Source organism: Notamacropus eugenii, chromosome 4 (genome assembly GCF_028372415.1).
Source record: "Notamacropus eugenii isolate mMacEug1 chromosome 4, mMacEug1.pri_v2, whole genome shotgun sequence".
Taxonomy (NCBI): Eukaryota; Metazoa; Chordata; class Mammalia; order Diprotodontia; family Macropodidae; genus Notamacropus; species Notamacropus eugenii.
In genome coordinates, this window is record NC_092875.1 from 471,858,993 (window position 1) to 471,885,261 (window position 26,269).

The 26,269-nt window shown below is 38.0% G+C and overlaps 1 protein-coding gene across 7 annotated transcripts in view; it reads right to left on the reverse strand.

Moving 5' to 3' along the window:
- Positions 1-26,269, reverse strand: part of AP3B1 (adaptor related protein complex 3 subunit beta 1) — a 330,578-nt gene that overhangs the window by 61,798 nt on the left and 242,511 nt on the right. For all 7 annotated transcript variants that reach the window (XM_072606405.1, XM_072606403.1, XM_072606406.1 and 4 more), the window contains one exon: positions 24,389-24,495. In XM_072606405.1, the coding sequence (XP_072462506.1) occupies positions 24,389-24,495 (107 nt within the window). The remainder of the gene's footprint in view (positions 1-24,388; positions 24,496-26,269) is intronic.

The window sequence follows — 26,269 nt, forward strand, 5'->3', positions numbered from 1 at the left end:
AGCCATATTTAAAAAAAATTCTAAATCGCTAATAGAGAAACAAAAATTTCTGAGGTCCAATTTCCCTACAGATCCGCAAAGCTGACAAAAAGCAGGATGACAAATGCTGGAGGTGCTGCAGGAAAACAGGTACATTAATGCATTGCTGGCAGAATTGTGAACTGGTTCAGTCATTCCAGAAAGCAATTAGGAATTATGTCCAATATCTATAAAATTATACATAGCCTCTGCCCCAGCAATGTCACTACTAACTCTACACCCAAGAAAATGTCAAAGGTCCCATATGTACAAAAGTATTTATAGTAGCTCTTTTCATGGTAGCAAAGAACTGGAAACTGAAGGACTGTTCATCTACTAGGGAATGGCCGACTTATGGTGTATGTATATGGAGGAATGCTATTGTGCTACAAGAAATGATCCAGGGGATGGTTTTAGACAAACCTGAGATTTGCAAGTACTAGCGCAAAATGAAGGCAACAAACCAGGAGAACAATTTCTACATTAACAACAATGCCATAAAGACACATGCTGATAAACACAAGGAGCCAGCCACAGCTCTAGAGACCTCGTGATAAACAAAGCATGCTGTCTGCCTCCAGACACACAAGTGACGGCCTCAGATACAAACTGAAGCACATGGGGAAATTTTCTTTTGCTTGACTATACCTACTTGTAACAGGGATTTTTTGTGCTTTCTCAATAGATGGGAAAAGGAAGGTGGAATAGAGAGAATTTGGAACTGAAAATAAAATAAAATTTAATTTAACAAAAAAAGGACAGAAGTTTTTTGATAGCAGGGACTCATTTGCTTTTGTATATGCATCTTAAGTGTTAAGTAAACACTTAAAACCCTTTCAATTAACTCTAAGTGCCCTTATTTTGTTCCTCTTCCTCTTTTAACACTTTTCTCTAACCCCTGGAAATACGGCTTCACTCGCGGTCTTCTCTCTGTACATTCTCCCCTGGCTATCTCACCTTATCCAGTTCTATGCCTTCAAGTTATAACCTCAAATAACTACAAATCTAAGTTCTAACACTATACTTGCAACCCACTGCTTATGTGAGTCTCTCGATCCAAAACTGGACTCAGCATCCTCTTCCTCCCAATGGATGGCATCTCCTTTTCTGAGCTACAGAAGCTCCAAATCTCAGAATCATCTGATTCATGGCCCATCATCTGCCAAGACCTCATCAGTTATCAAGACCTACGGACCATACTGTTACTCTCCTGGATCTGTCCCTTCCTCTGTATTCACACTGCATTCACCTCAGCCCATGCCCTTTATACCCTCCTTCTCTCCAGTCTATCATCTCTCCAATTCATCTTTCATTTTGCTGCCCAAGTAACACCTCCTCTTCTTATACCACTCCCCTGCTCGAAGATCTTCAATGGCTCACCACCTCCCTCCTCAATCTTTCTCCTGGTATTTTATCTGGATCTCTCCTTTACCCTTCTTTCTCACATTCCATTTTGTACCATATTTGTCTAGGGGCCTGGTCCTCACTATTCAACATTAAGGACGTTGAAGGCAGAGATGATCATTTTGTAGCACTGCAATTCCAGTGATTAAAAGCTCCTTGTACATAGCAGGCTCATAGACTGCATGCTGAATTTAATTAAATTTCTTGGGCTTCTTAACTACTCTGGACAAGTAAACATGCTGGGCAAGTTTGCATATATTTCCCGTTGTAACCACTGGTGTAAAAAATGAAAAAATGTAGGTGATACTTATACAATAAAGTGCATTGGTTTCTATGTAAAATATAAAGTCAATAATACCCATAAACACATAGGAAATAAAAGTCAATCTGTATTGATCGACCATATTTTATTAACAATGGGGAAAAAACAAGGCATTTGTTTTTTGGTTGGAAGCCATACCACTAAAGAGCTTTTTGCTATTTTTTTAAAATTTCACTTGAAATGTATGTATAAATTATATAATCATGAACTTAGAGGAAAGGGATTTAAGATGCCATCTAGGTCAATGCCATCTCCCCCCATTCCACAGATGAGAAAACTGAGGCCTTAGAGGTCAAGTGCCCTACCCAAGGAAACAAAGGGGTTAAGAAGCAGGGGTAGGAGGCTAGGCTGTCTGACTCCAAATCCAGCTGACAGATTTAGTTTAATAAATCCTTTACCAGAAAATCTGAAGTTGCCTAAACTCCATTGTCCAACTTTACAAGGAACGTAGCAGACACTGGCTGACAACCAACCATTTAACTTTAACTGGCTTTAGAGGGCAGGAAGAATAGGGAATTTTTATCCAACTACCAATGTTTTCTGATAACCAGTTTCTAGAGCTGAATGAGAATTCTGCATAGATCCCTTTTGGCTGATAATTCTGAATTAATCTGGGTGTACTAAGCTGAATCACTATCGGTAAAATGTAGTTCTGAAAAACGAAACGACAAGTCAAAGACCACACCTTGTGTCAGAACCACATATAGTAAGACAGAAGAATTCAAGCTCTCAACAAAATATCTGATTTTCTTCAAGTGGTGGCATGTCTTCTTTATACAATAAAAGGAATCGCTTTCCCTAAGAAAACCCTTCACCAGAAAAAAACTGAAAGCTCAATACTTGTAGGGGTTGGTCATTTTTTCCCCTTGAGTTCTTGTGGTCAGCAAGACATACCGAGAGATTCCACGCAGTCTCAGAAGGTAAAGCTTCCCTCTCTACTCTCCTCCCCCAATTTCTTTAACTACAATGCCGACTAAGAAAACACAACCTACATGTAGGCAGATTTGAACCAGGAATGCTAGGTATGAGTAGCTTCTGCAGAAATGTTAGCATTAAATAGCATACACTGAGCTACATGTATTCACAATTTATTTACAGAACAACCTCCTTCTTGCAGTTAAACAAACTTTGTCGTGGGAACATCATTTGGTACGACCCCCTGGACACAAAGTGAACACTCATTAACACATTTTCTGGCACGTGTCATGTCTCTGTCACTAAGCGATGTCTTCATTTCAATTCTTGTGTAAAGTCACTGCTGTGACAAGCACTGTCACTGCTCAGGGCCTGTGAGAAACTTCCAACTGCCTATTATCACCCACTGACAAACTCGCCATTTTATGAAGAGCCCCCTTGCACCCTGACTTATCCTTTATGCCCAGAGTAAATAACTAACAATTCATTTTGTAACCTTGACTGTAGAGTCCAGCCTTTCTACCCTTCTCTCTTTTTCTTCTTCCTAAACAAGTGACAAAGAACAAGGAAGCTGATTGAAGGGGTCCATTACGTATCAACTTAAAGAAAGGCAAAGTGATTGATGAACGCAGCAGTCACCTTCACTGCCAGCTACTGCACCTGTATCCTTTTTGTCAAATGACCTGAAAACCTGCTGACAGCTTAACATTCGCTACAAGGATACACAGTATAGGACTAGAGGTTTTCAATATTTTTACTTGCCCTGGAACCTTCAGAGGCTTCATTCAGAAACTAAAGATATTTCACAAACGTTCAAGTCCTATGTTTACCTCTCACATTTTCTCTGACTTCTGTCAAGTTGCTTTTCAAAATGCCCTCCTGAGACAGGTGAACTAGAGACTCACTTCAGGCTTTACTACTGTTGTTAGTAAAGAATCTGATTGTTTTCTCAGCAGGAACCCCCAGCTGGGTGATTCAAGAAGCACAATTAATTTCATTGCTGGAGAAGGAATTATTATCTTCCAGTCTCCCTCAGGGAAATAGACAATGTCAAGTTTTAAACTTTTTTCTTTTCAGAAATTAATAGTCAAGGAGGATGTTCACAGTAGGTTAAAAGCCTTTCGGTAATGCTTAGGATTTGCTTCTCAATGGTTACTAGCTGTTACTTCAGTGAAGTCATTAGCTAATCAAAAGTCACTGACCATTTTTTTTTCAGGGGGGGTGGGAGAGTATGCTGTAAAAGTTCATCTAAATTAAGGAACTTCAGTCATTTCCCTACAGCACCGAATTTACTCATAAGCCTACTGTGGCGACTAGGCGACAGTGACAACACTTAAGAGGGAACAACACCTCAAAAGAAGCTCCTGCCTCTGTGTGGGGGACACAGCACCATTTCCTCTGGGCATTTATTACCTGTTAAAAACCAATCTTTTGGTGAGTGGCAGTTCAGGGTTTTTGAGAGCAAGCTGCAATATTTCTTCGGGTCTGCAGAGTCATAATTAAAGCTGAACTGAGCGGAATTGGAGAGGGAAGGTCAGCGAGGTGCCGTATGAGAGATGAGGCTGGGCTGATGGGCACCAAATGAACAAATTATGATGGGCCCCACTCAGTGTGATGAGGTCAAATGCTTGTTTCTACCCACTGACAGTTCAATTTCCCTGAAATGTCTCTCGGTTCTCTATGAGCTAATTATGAATGAAGAGTTATCAACTGCCCGCACCAAAAGGGGCTTACGTACCGCTTCTTGGGGCTCTTCATGTCAAAATATTTTTCAAAATAGGACGCTACCCCAGGATTTCTGCTCAAACGTAATGCTTGAGTTAATCTAAATACTAGTGGAAAAACGACAAGGTTTTCTTCTGTTGTCCACAACATGTATGTATAAAAATTTTTTAGCATGTCCATCAGTTTAGTAAAAAAGTTTTTTAAAAAATAATCTTATCAAGCAAATCTGTGTTATGGTTACAACTCATCCCCACAGCAATAATGGTCCAGTTGTGTCAGGATGTTGCATATCACAGGCTACATAATCTTCACATAGCAGTATATTTTTTCCAGGAACAATGCTGCTGGATTATCAGCTTCTAAGCATCAATACTCAAGATTCACTCCATCACACAGATTTATTACCCTAAATCAATTCAAGAACGGTTGATAAAATGCAAGCTTCTTTTACAGAATCTAAGTTTTCAAGACACAATGTTCCACAGCCTGCATTGAGGAGGGACAATTCTTTTCTTTGCATCTTTCAGCACAAACGTTTACAACTTTCTGAATTCTTTGACAGATGACAAATACCTGACAGAGCTTCTATCCAGCTAATTTTTTAAAAATGCTTAAATGCATTCAATCAGTCACCAGGAAAAACTAATAAACCATAACAGAATATTGGAATAAAAAATTGTCAGGAGTCTTCCAGCAATATTGATTAGGTATAAAAGTTGGTACTTATGACCTAAAATGAAACGATGCTTCTTTCAGAAGTCACACAGCGTGTCCTAAACAGAATGGAAACTATAACCAAAGATCAAGTCATAACTAAAATAATTATAAAATTAATTCCATGACTATTTTTGAAAACAATACACTTCTCACAGAAAGTGTCAACTAAGTTGATTTCAGGGAGCAAAAAAATATGTCAGGGCTAGGCTAGCTTAAGAACACTGGACTAAAAAGTGTGAACAGGAGAAGTTCTATGGGAAAGGTCAAGGATGAGTCATACAAAGATACGGCGTTTTTAAAACATTACGTTGGAATGGTGAAAAGATTTTCCCTTTCACAAAGAAGTGCAAACTCCACTCTTGTATAATTCATAGAACAAATACCTAGCATCAGTGATCACGGCTGCATCTGACATGGCATACTCTGTGACATAATGTCCTGTACCCTTTACGTTTAGGTGTTAAATTCAGAGAAATGTCGTTTGTTCACTCTAGAACCTCTTTAAGAAGTTGATTTTTTCTAATTCCTATTGTAATTGCATTGTCCTAATCCTGTATTATAAAGGCAGCTGCTTGCCTATCATCTGTACTTTCCTCGTTAATCCTGACTCAGTGAATTAACCTTTAATTACAGCCGTTAAAATTGAAATGAGCCTCTTGTCTGGCTGGGGCTGCCCTCTTTCAGTGCATGGTTCTGATGAAAATTTTTAGGGTCAATGAATATGTCCCATGTCATGTCTGATAGCTGCTAAAGATGTGAGGAGGTAAATGTTACTTTAGAAAGATGTGATTTAAATTTTGAGGAGATAAGTTTTATTGACAGCAAAATGAAATAAAAAATGGGATCTCATTGTGTTTATCAAAGCTGTATAAGGAACAAATTAAAATATGATTTAAGAAATACAAAACTGGTTACTAAGACCGATTTGTTCAAATAATTTAAAGCAATAACTTTTAATTTCCTTAAAACTAGGGCACAGCAGTAAAATTAACACGTAGAAAGGAAAGGTTCGTCACTATTTTCTGGTTACGTGCTGGGCAAAAGTAATTTCTGGCTCTCTGAAGGGCACAATAAACAAATACATCGTTAACATAATGCTTAAACTGACATTACAGGTAGAGAGGCCCATGGGAACGAAGCTGAAGAACAAAAAAAGGAGACACTTTTGACTACAGGTAGCGACTCTCCCTTCTACATACTAAAAAACAATCACCCGAAAGCAACGCCTGACATTAGGCAGGAATGAAAACAGTTTTAATGTCCGAATATCCGTCAAACATGATTTCTCTTTCATAAATGCTTTACGATGCCTTTATGTACTAATAATGGGCTAATTTACTCAATACAAGGAAGACGAAGGTGAGCACAAGTCCGGGACATTCGTGCTGCCCACTCCATCCTGGCAAACTGGCCTACAAGATACGCTTTCTACAGTTTTCTGCACAACGTTCTTGGGGAATTTATGTACATCTCTGCTACAAGAACGGGAGTTGTCTAAAGTGTCTTTGATGTTTTGGACTGAAAGTCAAACAGATCTTTAATATTACCAATCATCTGAGAGAAGCAATGTATAGCAGCTATAAATATAGAGAAATAAGCTTTATTGATAGGATTATAAAGGCTGTACACAATTACAGTGCTGAACGATTTGAATAATAGTCTGTCTGACATCCCAAGATAAGTGGCTGTGACTTTTCTTTGATATTAGGGTCACATACTGTTCTTAGCTATTTTTACTCTATATTCTCCTTTCTCTGGTAATAAATTAATTTCTTAGTGTTAGTTCAGTGTGTGCCCTACAGTTAAATTCATTTTTTCTTCTCCTCACAGGAAAAAAAAAGTTTGCTTAAGTATCATAATAAATTTTTCCATTCTTCTGTGGTCTCTCACAATTCAACAATTCAATTCAAAGTAAATTCATTAAGTATCTACAGGTACAAAGCGCCACAAACACAACTATTAAAATCACATTTATTCATTTTCTAAGAATGGCTCCAAAATGACAAAGATTTGATGTGACTTCTAAGAGATTAAAAGGAGTTCAAAAATTAACTCGTTTGATAGTCATTACATAATTAAGCAAAGATGCTCTGAAGGGTACAAAGAAATTCTCCATTTCAACTGTTTTAACCCGAAAGAAGCAACAAGTTTTATCCCAGTACAAAGTAACTGCATATAGAAGCCAAAGAGTTGCTATTCAGACAAATTCAATCAACTTGGGATATGAAGGGAGCAGAGGGATTCTCTGTGCACACTCTAACTTAACACTGGTCAAACCTTGCTATTAAATACTTCATAAGAAACAATTTTTATTTCAATTTTATTTTATTTTTTATTATAGTATACTGTGAGTAAACTTATTCTGGTGAATAACAGAGCAGATGCTCTGTATGTCTCTCTACTGAAGCCACCCTACTGATCGGGAGGGAAAAAGAAGCAATTTAAAGTCAGAAAAAGGCGTATTTCATCTTATAGGATCATAGAATCTGGAAATGTAAGGGACATTAAAACTCATTTATTTCAAAAGCTTCATTTTGCAAATATGGGAATCCAACAAAGGTTCACTGACTTATATCCAAGATACATGGAGAGTAAAGAACAGACCTGGAATCTGAATCCAATCAGCTGTCTTTTTAAAAAAAATTTATTCATTTATTTTTAGTTTTCAACTTTCATTTTCACAAAATTTTGAGTTCAAAATTTTCTCCACCTCTTTCCCCTCCCCCACACCGAGATGGCATGTATTCTGATTACCCCTTCCCCCAGTCTGCCTTCCCTTTTATCATCCCCCTCTTTTATCCCCTTCCCCTTTACTTTCTTTAAGGGCAAGATAGATTTCTATTCCCCACTGCCTGTATATCTTATTTCCCAATTGCATATAAAAATGATTTTTTAACGTTTGTTTTTAAAATGTTGAGTGCTAAATTCTCTCCTTTCTTCCCTCCCCACCCACCCTCATTGAGAAGGCAAGCAATTCAATATAAGTTATAAATGTGTAGTTTTGCAAAACACCTCCATAATAGTCACTGTTGTGAAAGACTATACCATTTCCCTCAATTCTATCCCTCTCCCAATTATTCTATTTTCTCCTTTGATCCTGTCCTTTCTCAAAAGTGTTTGTTTCTGACTACCCTCTCCCCTAATCTCCCCTCCATTCTATCATCCTCCTCTTTTAGCCCCTTCTTTCCTGTAGGGTAAGACACCCAGTTGAGTTTGTATGTTATTCCCTCCTTGAGTCAAATCAGATGACAGTAAAGTTTACTCATTCCTTCTTACCTCCCCCCTCTTCCCCTCCATTGTGAAACCTTTTTCTTCCCTCTTGTATGTGAGATAATTTACCCCATCTGTCTCTCCCTTTCTCCTCCCAATATATTCCTTTCTCACTCCTTAATTTTATTTTTTAGATATCATCCCTTCATATTCAACTCACCCTGTGCCAGCCATCCACCCATCCATCCATCCATCCATCCATCCATCCATCCACCCATCCCAGCTACCCTAACACTGAGAACAGTCTCATGAGTTACAAATATCATCTTTCCATGTAGGAATACAAACAGTTCAACTTTAATAAATCTCTCATGATTTCTCTTTCCTGTTTACCTTTTCATGTTTCTCTTGATTCTTGTGTTTGAAAGTCAATTTTTCTATTCAGTTCTGGTCTTTTCATAAAAAATATTTGCAAGTCCTCCATTTCATTAAGGATGTCCATTTGTTTCCCTGCAGGATTATACTCAGTTTTGCTGGGTAGGTGATTCTTGGCTTTAATCCTAGCTTATCCCTTAATGTAGAAGCTGCTAAATCTTGTGTTATCCTGATTGTATTTCCACAATACTCAAATTGTTTCTTTCTGGCTGCTTGCAATATTTTCTCCTTGATGTGGGAACTCTGGAATTTGGCTGCAACATTCCTAGGAGTTTTCCTTTTGGGATCTATTTTTGGCGATGATTGGTGAACTCTTTCCATTTCTATTTTACCCTCTGGTTCTAGAATATCAGGGCAGTTTTCCTTGATAATTTCTTGAAAGATGTTGTCTAGGCTCTTTTTTTGATCATGGTTTTCAGGCAGTCCAATAATTTTTAAATTCTCTCTCCTGGATCTATTTTCTAGGTGTTTTTCCAATGAGAAAATTCACATTGTCTTCTATTTTTTCATTCTTTTGGTTCTGTTTTATAATTTCTTAATTTCTCATAAAGTCATTAGCTCCCATTTGCTCCAATCTAATTTTGAAAGAATTACTTTCTTCAGTGAGCTTTTGGACCTCCTTCTCCATTTGGCCAATTCTGCTTTTTAAGGCATTCTTCTTCTCACTGGCTTTTTTGGACTTCTTTTGCCATTTGGGTTAGTCTATTTTCTAAGGTATTATTTTCTTCAGTATGTTGTGGGTCTCCTTTAGCAAGTTGCTGACTCAGTTTTCATGATTTTCTTGCATCATTCTCGTTTCTCTTCCCAATTCTTGCTCTACTTCTCTTACATGATTTTCAGAATCCTTTTTGAGCTTTACCATGGTCTGTGACCAATTCGTATTTTTCTTGGAGGCTTTGGATGTAGGAGCTCTGTTGTCTGGTTGTACATTTTGATCTTCTATGTAACCAAAGTAAAAATCTATCATCTGAGTTCTTTTACAATATTTACTCATCTTCCCAACCAAATACTTGACTTTCTAGCTCTTTATCAATGTAGGACTCTGCTTCCAGTGTGGGTGGGGTTGGGGATGGGTGTGTTGTCCCAGGCTTCAAGTATTTTGTATCAGTCGCTCCATCTGTGGGCCCAGAGCTCTGGAAGCAGCCTCTGCCACCATCCCCACCACTCTGTGGCTGGGGTCAACGTGGCCAGACCACATGCTCCTCTTCCACCCAGGTCCCACAGACTTTTCTGACTGAAACCTTTTTGGCATTTGTGGGTTGAGAAGTCGGGAAACTGCTATAGCTGCCAATGATTCAGTCCCCTGAGGCCTGCTTTGGCCAGTCACTGCTAGTGCAGCCCATGCTGGACTGTGCACCCTGCTCCTTGTCCAGTGAGATAAACCCTTCCCTGTTGACTTCCCCAGTTGTCTTGGCCTGGGGATTTGTTTCACTGTCATTTTGTGTGTTCTGTAGCTCCAGAATTTATTCAGTTATTTTTTAAAGTTATTTGGAGGGTTTTGAGGGAGAGCTCAGGGTAGTACCCTCAGGGTAGTCCCTGCTTTTACTCCACCATCTTGGCTCCACTCAGCTGTCTTGTAAAATCTACAACATGTCTTATTCCAAAGTCCATGCTTTCATGTAGAGAGACTTAGCTTTTAACTACTTTTATCTTTCAAGTTACTTGCTATTTGGAAGAAGAAGGGCAAAGCAGAAAATCATTTTGGTGGATGCTTTAGATTTTCATCATTTCCATGTTTTAAAGGAAACAAACTGAATAAATCATTTGTTGTACAGGATTAATCACTGAAGAGAATCACTGCATCCATTCCATTCAATTTGTTCAAGTAAAAAAGTATAAGAAGCACCTACTATGTTCACTTAAGTGAGGTCGGCATGACTGGGAATACAAATGTGAGTAAAACAAATCTGAACCTTGGCTGTGCTCTTTGGTACAGTGGAGACAGGAACAGAGTTGGAGTCAGGAGATCTGAGTTTGAATACTGCTCCTAACATTTGCTAGCTGACTGATCACTGTCCAATCATTTAATCTTCTAAGTGTTGGTATCCTTGTACATAAAATAAGAACACTTACAGTATCTATGGAATTGACAGATTTGTGTTGTACTGAAGCGCAAATGAGATAACGAAGTGTTCTGTAAACATGAAAGTACTTTTATAAATGCCAGCTCCTCTTTTTCCTTTCTTCCGCTGCTTCCTTTTCCTTCTTATTATCTGTGTGACTGCTGGCAAATTATTTTGACTTCTCTGAACTCAGTAATCTTGGGCAACATGATCTCTGAGGTCTCTTTCAGTGGTAGCCTGTCAACATAATTGATCCTCAGGATCACGAAGGATCTTAAAACCTAGTAGTGGGAAGCAAACAAGAATAAAACTAACCAAAATGCAAGACAAGGCAGGTAGGTGGCTCAGTGGAGAGAGGGCCGTTCCTAGAGTCAGGAGGGCCTCAGTTCAAATCTGGCCTCAGAAATTTACTAGCTGTGTGACCCTGGACAAGTCACTTAACCTTTGGTTGCCTTAATCTCCTGGAGAAGGAAATGGCCAAGAACTCCAGTATCGTGGAAAGTAGGGTCCCTAAGAGTTGAACGCTCCTGAACAACAATGCAAAACGGAATATGGTAAGTACCACATGACAGGCATCACATGCTAAGTGATTGTAAAGGAAGGCAAAAATACATTCAGCAGATTTCAAGCAGGAAGATGCATCTGAATCTGAGCTGGGCCTTGAAGGAGGGAAATGAAAGAACGCTGGTGGGAAGTGCATGGATTTAGGTGTAAGGCTGGGAAAGTTCACAGTATCATCTCAGGACCTCTGCTCCTAGCCACCCATTCTACAGCTGAAGAAACTGTGACCCAGAGAGGATGTGACTTCTCCAAAGTTGCACAGATAATATACAGGCATCAGAGGGAGGATCTAAAGTGACGGACCCCAGAGCAGATGATTTTTCATTACACCATTTTGCGTCTATAATGACTAGTTTTTTTTTGACTTAAGCAAAGTGTCAGAAGAGGGGAAGCTGAAGGTAAAGCTGGAGGTGGAGGCTATAGGATGAGACCAAAGAGTCCTGAATTTCAGACCAAGGCATTTGGACCTAACTCAAAAGACAACAGCTAGCTGAGCAAAGCTCTGCATGTCTTTGTAACAGTACACTTTTCATTATCACAGTCTTTGTTGAAGAAGGGCTTGACCTGCACAGACTTTCCTAAACCTAATTCAAATAACTGCTCAACAAAAACCTTGTGATGGAAAATTAATAAAACTTTAAAAAGCACAAACAACGAAATAAGTTCAGTGCCTCCTGATAATCTAAGAAGGGGAAGAGGGGATGATGGTCTGTTTTAACTCTGAGATAAACGAAGCAGGGTGGGAACTAAAAAGTGACATACTTTAAAGTTTAATTTAAAAATGAAAGCAACTCATACTTAGAAGAGAACTGAATCAAAGAATAAAATGGGACGTGGCTAGGCAACGGAGATACAAAATGCTGTCAAACTTTAATTAAAAAATGTTTTCAATTTAAGCAGACCCAGGCCAGTGATTTTTCATTATTTTTACCACACTTCCATGACTACTGACATTTTCATCAGAACAAATAAAGGATTTTCTCCAAATTTATCATGACAAAATTATTTTTAATTTTAATCTACAATTTCTCTCATTCCCCAGCTCTGAGAAATCTTAAGCCTAACACTTAAAAGGTAACTTGGTAAAATTTTTATAAACATTATAATGAAAAGAGGTCATGTCATATTATCAGGAAATAAACTTTGTCAAAGCAATGTTATCATCTATCCTCACAAATGAAACTAGAATACTTAGTGAATATCTATCAGACGATCTATTAAGTCACTGGTTACAATGAAGACACCCTTGGAAGCCAGCTGTCCTGACTGAAAAACTAGAGGATAACTGAGGCTTTGGCAGTTCGGACAGGAGTGAATTCACAAAGTTAATCATAATAAAGAGAGAAGATCACTGTAAAACATGTCAGTAACAGTTCATGTAAAGAAAAATGAAAAATTATGCACTACACACAATAAACCAGCAGTCTGAAAAACTAGTTTTCTTTTAAATTACTCTTTTACTATAAAAACTCTGAGATATATTTTATTTAGAAAAATGCACTTATATTTTTGATTGTTAGAAAATGCTACAAATAATCAGAAATCAAGATGTGAAAAGTATAAAGACAAAAAAACTGTATTCAAGCACCAGCTACCATTGGAAGGTTATCTATTCCTGGTGGCTTGGTGGCAAAGTAGATAGAAAACTGACTGCTGAGTCAGAAAGATCTGAGTTCAAGACATAATGGTTTGATACATGTGAGCATGTGTCAAAAGCTAACGTCTTAAGGCCACCAGGCAACCTCCTAAGAAAGTAAGTTATAGATAAGTTACTGACCTCTATCGGTAGGGAGAATGTTCCTACTAAGTTTCCCAATAATAAAATGGCTGACTCAGACCCAGAATGAATGAATGAATGAATGAATTGGGGGAAAAAAACCCCCCCAAAACCCTCACTATTTTAACAGGAGGAAAACATTCATATTGAGAGCCCTCAATGGCTTACATCCTTTTCTTCGAGATATATTGTAATTGGTAGTGCAATCCCCATCTTATTCCCCCTCTATCATCTCATTAGATCCCTATTATACCAATAAGGTCACTGTCCCAGCCTTAGAGACACAGAATAACACCTCTTCTAGTTGCCAGCCTTTCCCAGAACAGCACAAAACATTATGCCTGCTGCTTTCCTATGTTCCTTACATTAACTCTAAGACACAAAGGAATACAGGCACAAACTTCAATTGTTGGGCAGTAGTGGATATGTATAAAACGTTCTTGTGGTTATCTTTCTCTGTCAGTTTAAATTCAAATTAGACTCTTAGGGATAGTTTCCTCTTTTTACTCCCACCTACCACAGAGACCTGGATTTATCAGTTGAAAGGTTTCTTGGGAAATTTTTGGCTACAATGCCAAGCTTTAAAGCATTTTTCTAATGGAAATTTCAAACCATTTACCATACAGGGAACCAAATTAGGCAGTTTCTAATATCACTTGGTTCCAGTTTATTCAAGCTGCTGCCATGGTTCCTTCTGCAAGGATCATCAAGCTGATTAATCCCCTCACCATCCAACACTGTGCAGGGGGGTAAATATTGCACAGAAAAAAAGTTTGATTGTCTCAACTGCTTCTTCTCTCTGGCCAGAAGAAAGGTGACGATGGCTACTTTTCCTTTTGCAGTGGTTTTGTCAATACAAAGAATTTTGTTTTAATAACATTATAAGCCAAAATAATACTAGAAAAGCAGGACTGTATCAATGACGTCTGCACTATAAATCCAACTAAAAGATACAAGAAAGCTGCAGCTAAATGGCTCATAGATTCTCCTTGAAGAAGTAGTTAGTTTCGCTGTGTATCTAAAAGCTTCAAGAAACTTGGTCATTTCTCACTGGAATGCTCCTGGTAAGTATAAGCAGAAAGACCACCATGAAGAGAAAGGCAGTTTTTATGCCAACACTGGTTGCAGAATGAAAAGATAAAGAAATTCTAGAAAGAAGTCAATAAGAGAGAATGCGCTCCACCTTCCTCTTGGGAAGTATCAGTGGGAATTACGCAGTCTGAATGTGGCCAACAAGGGGCTCTGCTCTATTCTTCCGTCCAGCTTGAAAGGGTTTTTTTGATTCATTTTTGTTTTTTAAATATAAAGATTTGCAATTTTCAAGGTTCCTGCTTGTCAGAGATGGAAATTTGCTGTCATGTAAAAACCATAAAGACAGACCAATGATTTAAAAAAAAAACAACTCAGTAAGGTCTTCTTTTACATTGCATTTTAATACTTGGTGACTGATGCAAAAGGTGGTCATGGGGAAGATCAGTGAAAAGTTTTAGAAAATATGGTTTGGAATCTGGAAATAAAAGAGGCTAACATTTGTAGAATATGTAGAAGCTTCATGCTTATTTATGGTTAATGCTTTCCTCAAGAAGTTAGAAGGCGTTGGACACGGCAAGTACCAAATATCACGCATAAAAAAGAAATAGAAAGTATACTAACAGACAGAAAATGACTATCAATAGGAGTCATTTCTGAATCAGTTGTATGTACGTAGTCAGACCATAAACTTTTTAAAACAAAAATTAAAATAAATTCCAAATAAGAAAAAAAGATGCAAATGACACAACATGCAATCATAATTATCTCTAAGATGACATACAGAAACAAGCCACTATTGCTGACAAATAGGAAATGGGGAAATGTCACGGCCTTTCACTTTTTCTTCTAGAAGGTAAAATGGCATGGAGTCAAGATGGTGAAGTAGAAGGATGGATCTGTAAAAGCTCTCTCCGGATAGTCCAGAAAATACCTGTAAAAATGACTATAAACAAATTTTAGAGCAGCAGAAGCCACAAAACGACAGGGGGAAAGAGTTTTCCAGCTCAAGACAGCCCGTAAGGCTGATAGGAAAGGTCTATCACAACAGGTTCAGAGTGTATCACAGCGGGGCTGCGCGGCACCAAAGGGACAGGACAGCAGCAGGCTTCAGGGTGTGGAATCATGGGGAGCAGGTGCAGTTTCCAGATTTCTCAACCCAAAGCTTCAAAGGTCAGTAAGAAAGCTCTTTCAGTTGGGTGAGAGAGGAGCTCAGTCTGGCCCCAGCCCTGGCCTCAGGGCAGCAGCAGCCACTTTTGGAGCCCTCAGCCTAAAAACTCTGGGGGAATTGAGAGGCTGATTTGGGTCTCAGTTCTGAGTGACAGTCCTGGGGTTAGGAGGACTGCTGGCGTGGTGGAGCTAGTGGTGGCTGTGGAGAGGGAATCCTACTCACAGATCCTGGGCAGAAAAAAGTGCTTGTGGGTGCTCGAAGACCAGAGTGTAGGCCAGGAGAAGAATAAACTCCTCTCCCTTGACTGTGCCACCTTGGAGGAACGGAGAACTTACAGGTCCTTAGAGTATACCCTCCACTTGACAAAGGACTCAAAAGTCAAGTAACTGTCTGGAAAAATGCTCCCAAAAGCATAAGACTATAGAAGGTTACTTTCTTGGTGAAAAGGTATTTTCTTCCACCCTTTTAGATGAGGAAGAGCAAAACCTACCATCAGAGGAAAAAGTCAAAGTCAAGGCTTCTGCATCCAAAACCTCCAAAAAAGTATGCAACGATCTCACACCATGAAGAGCTCAAAAAGGATTTTGAAAATCAAGTTAGAGAGGTGGAGGAAAAACTGGGAAGAGAAATGAGAGAGATGCAAGAAAAGCATGAAAAGCAAGTCAACAGCTTGCTAAAGGAGACCCAAAAAATGCTGAAGAAAATAACACCTTTAAAAATAGGCTAACTCAACTGGCAAAAGAGGTCCAAAAAGCCAATGAGGAGAAGAATGCTTTAAAAAGCAGAGTTAGCCAACTGGAAAAGGAGGTTCAAAAGCTCACTGAAGAAAATAGTTCTTCAAAAATTAGAATGGAGCAGATGGAAGATAATGACTTTATGAGAAACCAAGAAATTACAAAACAAAACCAAAAGAATGAAAAAATAGAAGACAATGTGATATATCTCACTGGAAAAACAACTGACCTGGAAAATAGATCCAGGACAGACAATTTAAAAATTACTGTTCTACCTGAAAACGATGATTAAAAAAAAAAAGAGCCTAGACATCATCTTCCAAGAAATTATCAAGGAAAACTGCCCTGATATTACCTAGAGGGTCAAATAGAAATGGAAAGAATTCACCAATCACCTCCTGAAAGAGATGCCCAAAGGAAAACTTCTAGGAATATTGTAGCCAAATTCCAGAGTTTCCGGGTCAAAGAGAAAATATTACAAGCAGCTGGAAAGAAACAATTCAAGTATCAGGATAACACAGGATTTAGGAGCTTCTACACTAAGGGATAGAAGGGTTTGGAATATGATATTCTAGAGGTCAAAGGAGATAGGATTAAAACTAAGAATCACCTACCCAGCAAAACTGAGTATAATACTTCAAGGGAAAAAATGGAATTTCAACAAAATAGAGTACTTCCAAGCATTCTTGTTGAAAAGACCAGAGCTGAATAGAAAATTTGACTTTCAAATACAAGAATCAAGAGAAATATGAAAAGGTAAACAGGAAAAAGAAGCCTTAAGGAACTCCTTAAAGTTGAACTGTTTATGTTCCTACATGGAAATATGTTATTTGTAACTCATGAGACCATTTTCAGTATTAGGGTAGTTAGAGGGAATGTGTGTGTGCGCGCGCGTGTATGTGTGCATATATATATATGTGGGTGTGTAAGGGTATATGTATATGTATATGTACATATTATTATGTACAGGTATGTATAGGTACATGTGTACACACACACACACACACACACACACACGGCACAGGGTGAGCTGAATATGAAGGGAGAAATACCTAAAAAAAAATAAAATTTTCTGTTGAATGGAATGTACTAGGAGTAAGAGAAAGGGAGAGGTAGAATGCAGCAAATCATCTCACATAAAAGAGGGACAAAAGAGCTTTTACAATGGAGGGGAAGAGGGAGGTGATGAAAGGAAATAAGTGAGCCTTACTCTCCTGGGATTTGGTTTAAGGAGGGAATAACACACACTGCATTGGATATGGAAATCTATTTCACCCTGCAGGATGGCAAGAAGAAAGGGGATAGGAGAGGGAAGGTAACAGAAGGGACAGCAAATTGAGGAAAGGGATATTCAGAAGCAAACACTATTGTGGGAGGACAGGTCAAGGGAAAGAATGGAATAAATAAAGGGCAGGATGGGACAGAGGGAAATGTGGCTAGTCTTTTACAACATAAATATTATGGAAGTGCTCTGCATTGTTACACATGTATGACCTGTATTGAATTGCTTGTTTTCTCAATGAGGCTGGGTGGGGAGGGAGGGAGAGAATACGAAACTCAAAGCTTTAAGAATGAATGTTAAAAATTGTTTTAGCATGCAACTGGAAATTAAGCTATACAGGCAATGGAGTATAGAAATCTATTTTGCCCTACAGGACAATAGAGAGGAAGGAATGGAAGAAGGGTGGGTAATAGAAGCGAGGACAGACTGGAGGAAGGGTGGATGGGGTGCATGCTGTCCTGGGGTGGGGGGGGGGTGAGGAGTGATGGGGAGAAAATTTTGTATTCAAATTCTTGTGGAAGTGAATGTTAAGAATTAAAAAATAAATAAATTTTACATATATATGAAGAAAAAAATGTGAGGTCCTTGAGAGCAGGGGACTTTTTTTTTTATATTTGCGTCTCTAGTGCTCAACACAATGCTTTCACATACATTAAGTGCTTAATAGTGCTTCATTCACTCTGATAATATAGACAAGCTCTTTTCCAGCTATTTTTTGCTCACTGAAAATAAATAAATTATAAATTGATAAAAGGTAAAGTGATATAAAGTAATTATTGCACCAAAGAGGGGAAAAGAGTCTAGAAAGGGCTTCAGATAATAAACTTGAACATTTCTAAAGCACAGAGTTACAAAATCTTATAAACAAAAGATTAAATGATCCAGCTTACAGTCTAATGTAAACCATTAGAATACAACACTGCTAAGTCTGAGGAAAGGGCACAAGGTTTGGTGGTAAGACGGTTATAAATGATCTCAAAGGGTATACTTTAAGTGATAACTAGAAGAGATAGAGAAAAAAAGTGTGTGGGAAGGAAGGCATGGCAGTAGACTAGACTATTTTTTAAAAAGATATTTGGCAAGAAAGGGAAAGGGGAAGATGGGACGCTTGAGATGTGAAAAGGCAAAAGAAGTTTCTTACCTATGTAAAATAACTACTTGTTTTAAAAAATGCTTACCATAAAACTAAAAAGTCTCCTTTCTGGTTCATGTAAAATAAACATAGCATTGCAAAGATTTATGTATTAATTCTCTAAAAATGTTTAGGTTATGTTTGAGGGGGAAGACAACTTTCAGAATATAATTAAATTTTTTCTGCAATACTAATTATCTGATATTATGTACTAAAATGTAGCTTTTAAGAGTGAATTAAATTTGTCAACTGATATTTTTTTGTGCCCCAAACACAGGGACAGAACATCTAAAATTATATAAAAACAAGATCCAGGTAGCAGAGGTAAACAAATGCAGGACTTGGAATTTACCACGTTAATGAATCACTTTGTATTGTAGTCCCTGCTTTCTCTTTCCATTCACTAAGGAGCCTAACAACTGAAGAACTGATGTTTTTATGTTCTTTGGTTTGATATGTTATGATCTGGAAACTCCCTGCAAAATAACATTTTAATAAAAAAAATTCACTAAATTAACCACAGTCTGTTCACTGAAATAGTAGGAGGCTCTAAAATGTATTTTCATTTATGGAAACATCTGCTGGATGATTGCCAATTTATCCCATGCAAGACTGAAACATATATTGTGTTTATCCATTATCATGATCAATTTTGGGGGGGAGAATGAAGTTGTTCCCTGATGCTGTTACTGACGTTCATTAGGCGCTAAATCTTGCAACCATCCTATTCTGGAGATGTTATTATATATAGCATTAGGGCAGAGGATGACAGTAGTTTTAGAGGTTTTATTCTTAATATTTTTTTAGAAATGTAACCTAATTTCACTAACATCACATAAAAAATCAAATCGAATATCAAACTACAGGCATAAATCAAAATCCTGAGATGAAGTACCATCAGCTGAGAAGGAACATGAAACTTTACCCCGTCATCACACCCTCTTTATCTCTTCTCCAATCACCTGAAAACAATTTCTCCCTCCTCTTATCTACGGACATCTGCCTTGAAAATGTCCTTTTTCAGCACAACCTTCCTTGGACGCCTCGCCAGAGAGGCAAGTTTGTTACCATCCGTGTGTAGCAGTGAGGACCCTAACGTGCCCAGGAGAACTTGCTGGCACAGTTCTTAGACCTGCTTTTCTAAGGAAAGCCACTTAAAAGGGCGTCAATAATCTACTTTAATTACATCCACCAATAGAGAAAGTACGAGCAGAGAAATAAAGAGCAACAGACAGGGCTTCTAACCGATCACAATACATACAGCTGTCTGACCATTACACATACATACGCAGCTCCCAGAGGGAGAAGCACCAATGTTTGGGTTTTCCAAGTGGGGTGGGGGAAGCCTCCTTAGCGGCTGCCCAGAGTCTCATCTGGTCATAGCACATGAACATTCTCCCAAAAAGTAAGCCCCCAAAGCAAGACCTCACCTCAGAGCATGCATACTTTTCAGAGCTGAGAGCCCTGGTGATCCAGTGCCTCATTAGCAATAAACAAAAAGTGTGGGCCTTCCTACAAATCAAGCCTCCCCTAATGGAGCTTCCCTTGTGTGTGTATGTGGGGGGGGGGGGGGGGAGGGAGGAAAAGGTCTTTAATTCCCATTACACCATACAAAGAAAACTACCGTATATCCAAACCACATGACTCCAAGAGGAACTTAATATTGCCAGGGGCTATCATGTCTCAAACAGATTTTTCTTCTCTTTTAGCTTATCCAGAAGCAAGAATGTTAAGTACATGGATGTTAAAACCTTTAATATCTCTTTTATTTATCCAGGTGTTCATGTTCATTTTGGTCTTCAACTGAATCATCATTAATTAAATGTTCTCTATATGAAAGGCACTGGGCAAGTTTCCAGAAATACAAAGGCAAACACAGAAATACAGAGCCTATGGTCTACTACAGTCCATAGGAGCCTATACTCTACTGCATTTAGGGTTAGGGTTAGGGCTAGCCCTAACCCTAAATGCCTTTACATTTTGACTACTGGAAACAAATAATAATTCAGGTATTTGTTAAAAAACAAAACAGAAACTTCCCAGTATGGCAGAAACTAGATATAGACCCACATCTTACACTGGGTATCAAAATAAGCACGATTTAGATAAAGAGTGATACCATAAACAAATTGGGAGAGTAAGGATAGTCTACCTGTCAGATCTATGGAGAAGGGAAGAAGACAGAGAGCATTATGAGATATAAATGGATAATTTTGATTATGTTAAATTAAAAAGATTTTACATAAATTAAACTAACGCAACCAATATTAGAAGGAACACAGAAAGCTGGGAAATAGTTTTTATAGCAAGTGTCTTTGGTAAAGGCCTCAATTCTCAAATATACAGAGAACTGAGTCAAAGTTTTTTTCTTAAGCATGGTTCTTTTTAAAAAATTATTTAATTTATTTTTAGTTTACAACATTCAGTTCCACAAACTTTTGAGTTCCAAATTTTCTCCCCCTTCCTCCCTTTTCCCTCCTCTCCTCCCCAAGACAGCATGCAATCTAATACAGGCTCTACATATACATTCGCACTAAACATATTTTCACATTAGTCATGCTGCAAAGAAGAATTATAAGCAATGGAATGAACCATGAGAAAGAATAAAACAAAAGAGAGAGAGCGCCAAGAGTGCGCTTCGATCTGCATTCAGACTCCATAACTCTCTGGATACAGATATCATTTTCCATCATGAGACTTCTGGAGCTGTCTTAGAACCCCGCATTGCTGAGAAGAGCCAAGCCCATCAGTGTGAGTCATCACACAATGTGGCTCTAACTGTGTCCAGTGTTCTCCTGGTTCTGCTCCCCTCACTCAGCATCAGTCCACATAAATCTTTCCAGCTTTTTCTGAAGTCCACCTGCTCATCATTTCTTATAGCAAAACAGTATTCTTTTACATTCATTTACCACAATTTATTCAGCCATTCCCCAATGGATGGAATTGAGTCAAATTTTTAAGAATATAAGTCATTCCCCAACTGATAAACTGTAAAAGGATATGAACAGGCAGTTTTTCTGATGGAGAAATCAAAGTTATCCAGTCATAAGAAAAAATTCTCTAAGTCACTATTGATTAGAGAAATACAAATCAAAACAACTCTGAGGTATTACCTCACACCAATTAGATTAGCTAATATGACGGAAAAGAAAAATGATAAACACTGGAGAGGATGTGGGAAAATTAGGCACTAATGCACTGCTTGTGCAATTGTGAACTTATCCAATCATGCTGGAGAGCAAATTGGAACTATGTCCAAAGGGCATTCAAACTGTGCACACTCTTCAATCCAGTAAGACTATCCAAAAAAGGGAAAGGGGAAAGGTTGGGAGGGGGAGACCTGTTTGTACAAAAATATTTATAGCAGCTCTTTTTGTGGTGGCAAAGAATTGCAAATTGAGGGGGATGTCTATCAACTGTGGAATGACTGAACAAGTTGTAGTATATGATTGTAAGGAATACTGTTGTGCTACAAGAAATGATAAGCAGGATGATTTCAGAAAAACTTGCAAAGATTTTCATGAACTGATGCAAAGTGAAGTGAGCAGAACCAGAAGAATATTGTACACAGTAACAGAAATACTGCATGATGACCAACTGTGAATGACTTGGCTCTTCTCAGCAATACAATGGTCCAAGACGATTCCAAAAGTTATCCGTATCCAGAGAAAGAACGGATGGAGTCTGAATCCAGATCAAGCACACTCTCTTTCAATTTCTTTATTTTTTTCATGGTTTTTTTTTCCGTTTGGTCTGTTTCTACTTTTACAAGATGACTATTATGGAAATATGCTTTACATGACTTTTATCAAACTGCTTACCATTTTGGGGGAAGGTGAAGAGGAAAAAGATAAAATTTAGTATTCAAAAATTTTTGTAAATGTTAAAAACTGTCTTTGTATCTAATTGAGAAAAAATAAAACACTCTATGTTCCATATAAACAGAGAGGCCTCCTTTCTACAGCAATTTTATATAAATTCTGAATCATGACTCATTTTTCTTCTACAAAACATATGTTCTTCCCACAATAGGAAAAGCCAGCAGTAGCAACAAATATCTATCTAATCCTCTTCCTAAAGATTTTCGTTAGTATGTGCTAATTTGTCCTCTCATCCATTCTATATCTTTCCTTTGATGTCTGCTTCTATCTTCTTTATCACATCCTTCACTTGCTTTTCTACTTGACATTCTATACATATGAGCATCCATTCAACACTTAATTAGCAATTTATACTTTTAAAGTGTCTTTTAAATATTACTCTTCAAAACATCTTGGTAAAACAGGCCAGCTAGTGTTATTTCTCACTGGGAAAGAACAGGGAAGCTAAGCGACTGCTTTAGTCTGATCAGCTTGAATATACCGAATACCCAAGGAATATGACTATTTAGTAAATTTATATTTTCCTCCCAACTTAATCAGCTATATATTTTCTGTTCCCTTCAACACCCAATACCCATGGGAAAAAAAAAGTCACTCACTCAACTATACACCCACCAGAGGCTTCTCTTTCTACATTTCAGATCTGTGAAATGCACTTATCTATAACTAGGGCTTTTTCTAGGGGAATTAAAGTTTCTGCACAACAAATCCATTACAGCTAAGATTAGAAGGAAAACAATTAACTGGGGCAAAAAAAAATTTCCAAGTTTCTATGATAAAGGTCTCATTTCCATGATATATAAAGTGATTCAAATGGAATAAGAGCCACACCCCAAGGAATACTTGGTCGAAGGTTATGAACAAGTGGTTATCAAGGAAAGAAATCCAAATTATCTATAACTATATGAAAAAAACCGTGAATCACTAATAATTAGAGAAATGAAAATTCAAGAACTCTGAGGTTCTACTTCAAACCCATGATACTGGCAAAAATGACAATAAAGGAACAAGATAAACATGCTAGAGAGGGTACGGGAAAACAGGTACAAGGATGTACTGCTAGTGGAGATGTAAATTGATAGTCATTTTGGAAAGCCAACTTAGAACTATGCCCCTCAAATTACTAAGCAATGCAGATCTTTTAACCGTGATACTATTACTAGGCTTATAAATCCAAAGGAGATCAAGGAGGAAAAGGTCCCATATACACAAAAATAATTTATAGTAGCTCTTCTTGTAGAGACAAAGAACTGGGAAATGGATCAACAAATTATGGTATGTAAATGTAACAGACAGTATATGATACTGTGTTACGAGAAATGAAAACAATGAAACTGAAAAACAAAGGGGACGGTTCTCCAGAAATCTGGGAAGAACTGTGTGGGCTGATGCAGAGGACAGTGAATGGAATGAGAGGAAAAATGTATTCTATAATATCAACATTGTATAAGTAAATAATCTGGAAAGACGCAAGAACTTTAATCATCCAATAGTCAAGCAGAATCTCAGAGGAACGATGATGAAGAATGTTATCTCCCACCTGACAAACTGGTGATGGACTAATGCACAGAATGAGGCAGACGGAATTTGTCTTGCTTAACTGCGCTACTTTGTTACAAAAGCTTTGTTTTTCTTTCTTTTGGAGGGGGAGGAAAAACAGAGGGGAAAAATGCTTGATAATTTTTTTTTCAAAAAAGGAATCTCTGAGTTTCAAAAAACTCATCACCCTGTGGCCATTCTTAGACAAAAGAAATACAGGCCGGATACATAACACAAACGAAGAATAATGGGACAGCAATACTTAACAAAAGCTAATATTTACCTCATGAGTTGAATGTGGATAAAATTTGAATAGAATACATTCAAGAATTTTTACAAAGTCCAAAGGGGTGTGGAGTTCTCAAAAAGACTATGGGTCAATCTTAATTACTTGCCTTTTAATACAGACAGAAAGTAACAGTATAATATGGAGGCTTAAAAATCATATTAACATTATTTTGAAAATTACTTACATTGATGACAGGGGAAGAAGCTGACAAGTTTAAACCCTCCAGGTCAGCTATTAAACCTGGAGAAATAGCTGGTGTGAGAACTGCTACTGGTGTGGATACTGGGTTAACTGAAAGAAAAAGTTCAAATTACTAAATGCACATTAAAATTTGCTTCATGTTATCAAAGACAACATTTTTATTTTGTTCATAGACATAATTGAATTACTTTGATTAATAAATGCATGACAAGTCTATTTAACGTCTTGATTTAGTTAAGTTAATATCAAGTTCTGGCAATTACTGTTCCTCTCTTAAGAGAACAAAGCAAATCCTGTAACTTTTGAAATAGTATAAAAAAATTGAAACTTTACAAAGAACTCTTCCACCCTGCATAAGAACGTGGGCCTTGTCTGCAAGGAGTTTACAATCTATAGGGGAGGACACAATCTCCACATCTAAAAAACAACCAACAATAAATGGAAATGAATGATTACTGCTATGGACAAGAGACGTGGGAGAGTTCAGACGAAAGAGAATGGCGCACCAGAGTGGTCAAGGAAGAGAAAAAAACCAAAAGGAAATCATGGATGTATAGTTTGTACAGGGAAATAACAATGCTAGAAAAGTGGTTTAGGGTTAGATTGTGCAGACCAGGCTAACGAGACTGGATTTATCCTATGCTACATCACTTCCTCTTGATAAATAAAAGCTGGTTTCATACAGGATGTCGGGTCTACAAAATGCTTCCACATATACTAACTTGACTAAGCCTCCTAACAACCCTGGGACACAGGTATTCTATCTTCATCTGAGGTAAGAGGCATTAAATGACTTGCCCAGGGTCACACAGCTAGCAAGTGTCAGGCGCAGGACTTGATGACAGGGCTTCCCGATGACAGGCCTCCACACGGAGAATGGGGAGACACTGAAAGAGGGGCTGAGGAGAGTCGTGAGAGGAAACTGGCTGAATTCAATAGCAGTACGTAGGATGCACATGGGGAGGCAGAAAGGAAGGGAAGACCAGCGGCGGTGGAAGAGCGCTAGAGGTCAGACTCTACGTGTGACCTCCAGACTCTGAAGGCGGACTCAAGCACTTCTACAATTTTCTTCACCTTTATTACGCGTGTGTTTCCTTTGCAACATGGCTAATATGGAAATGTTTTACATGACCTCATGTCTGTAATTGATATTATATTGCTTGCCTTCTCACTGGGCGGGGGAGGGGCAGGAAAGCGTAAAAGAATTTGGAATTCAAAATTTTAAAACTTGAATGTCAAAATTTTTTACATGTATTTGGGAAATACTTAATGAAATAAATATAAACATTTTAAGAAGGGAGCAGGTATGAGATGAAAAAGATATTAACCGAGGTGGAAGCAACGAAAATTAACAGGAAGATGTAGGAATGTGAGGGACACTGGACAAAGAGATGCAGCGGTGAAACAACTTTGCAAAGGTCACAGGGCAAGTTAGTAGTGGAAGCAGAAATGAAGTCCAAGTGCCTTGACCTCTAGTCTTCTTTCCACCACAGCAAATGTCTTTACCAAATATACTAGTATTATTATCATCATCGTTGTCATCCAAATTATTCTTCTCTGGGACTGGTAAGATGTACCGCTGTAACACACACACACACACACACACACACACACACACACACACACACACACACACACACACACACATAAATACCTGTTTGTAATGGAGAAGGGAGGAAACTCAGAATACAATCAAGATTTACAGAACTCCTTAGTCTAATAATTCTTAAAGAATAACTCTGTTATAACACAGGGTTTTGGTAACACTAAAATCAAAACAAAAAATATGTCCCTGATATTGAAGACAGACTAGCAAGACGTACATTATATGATTTTAAGCCTAGAAAGATGAGGATATTGATAC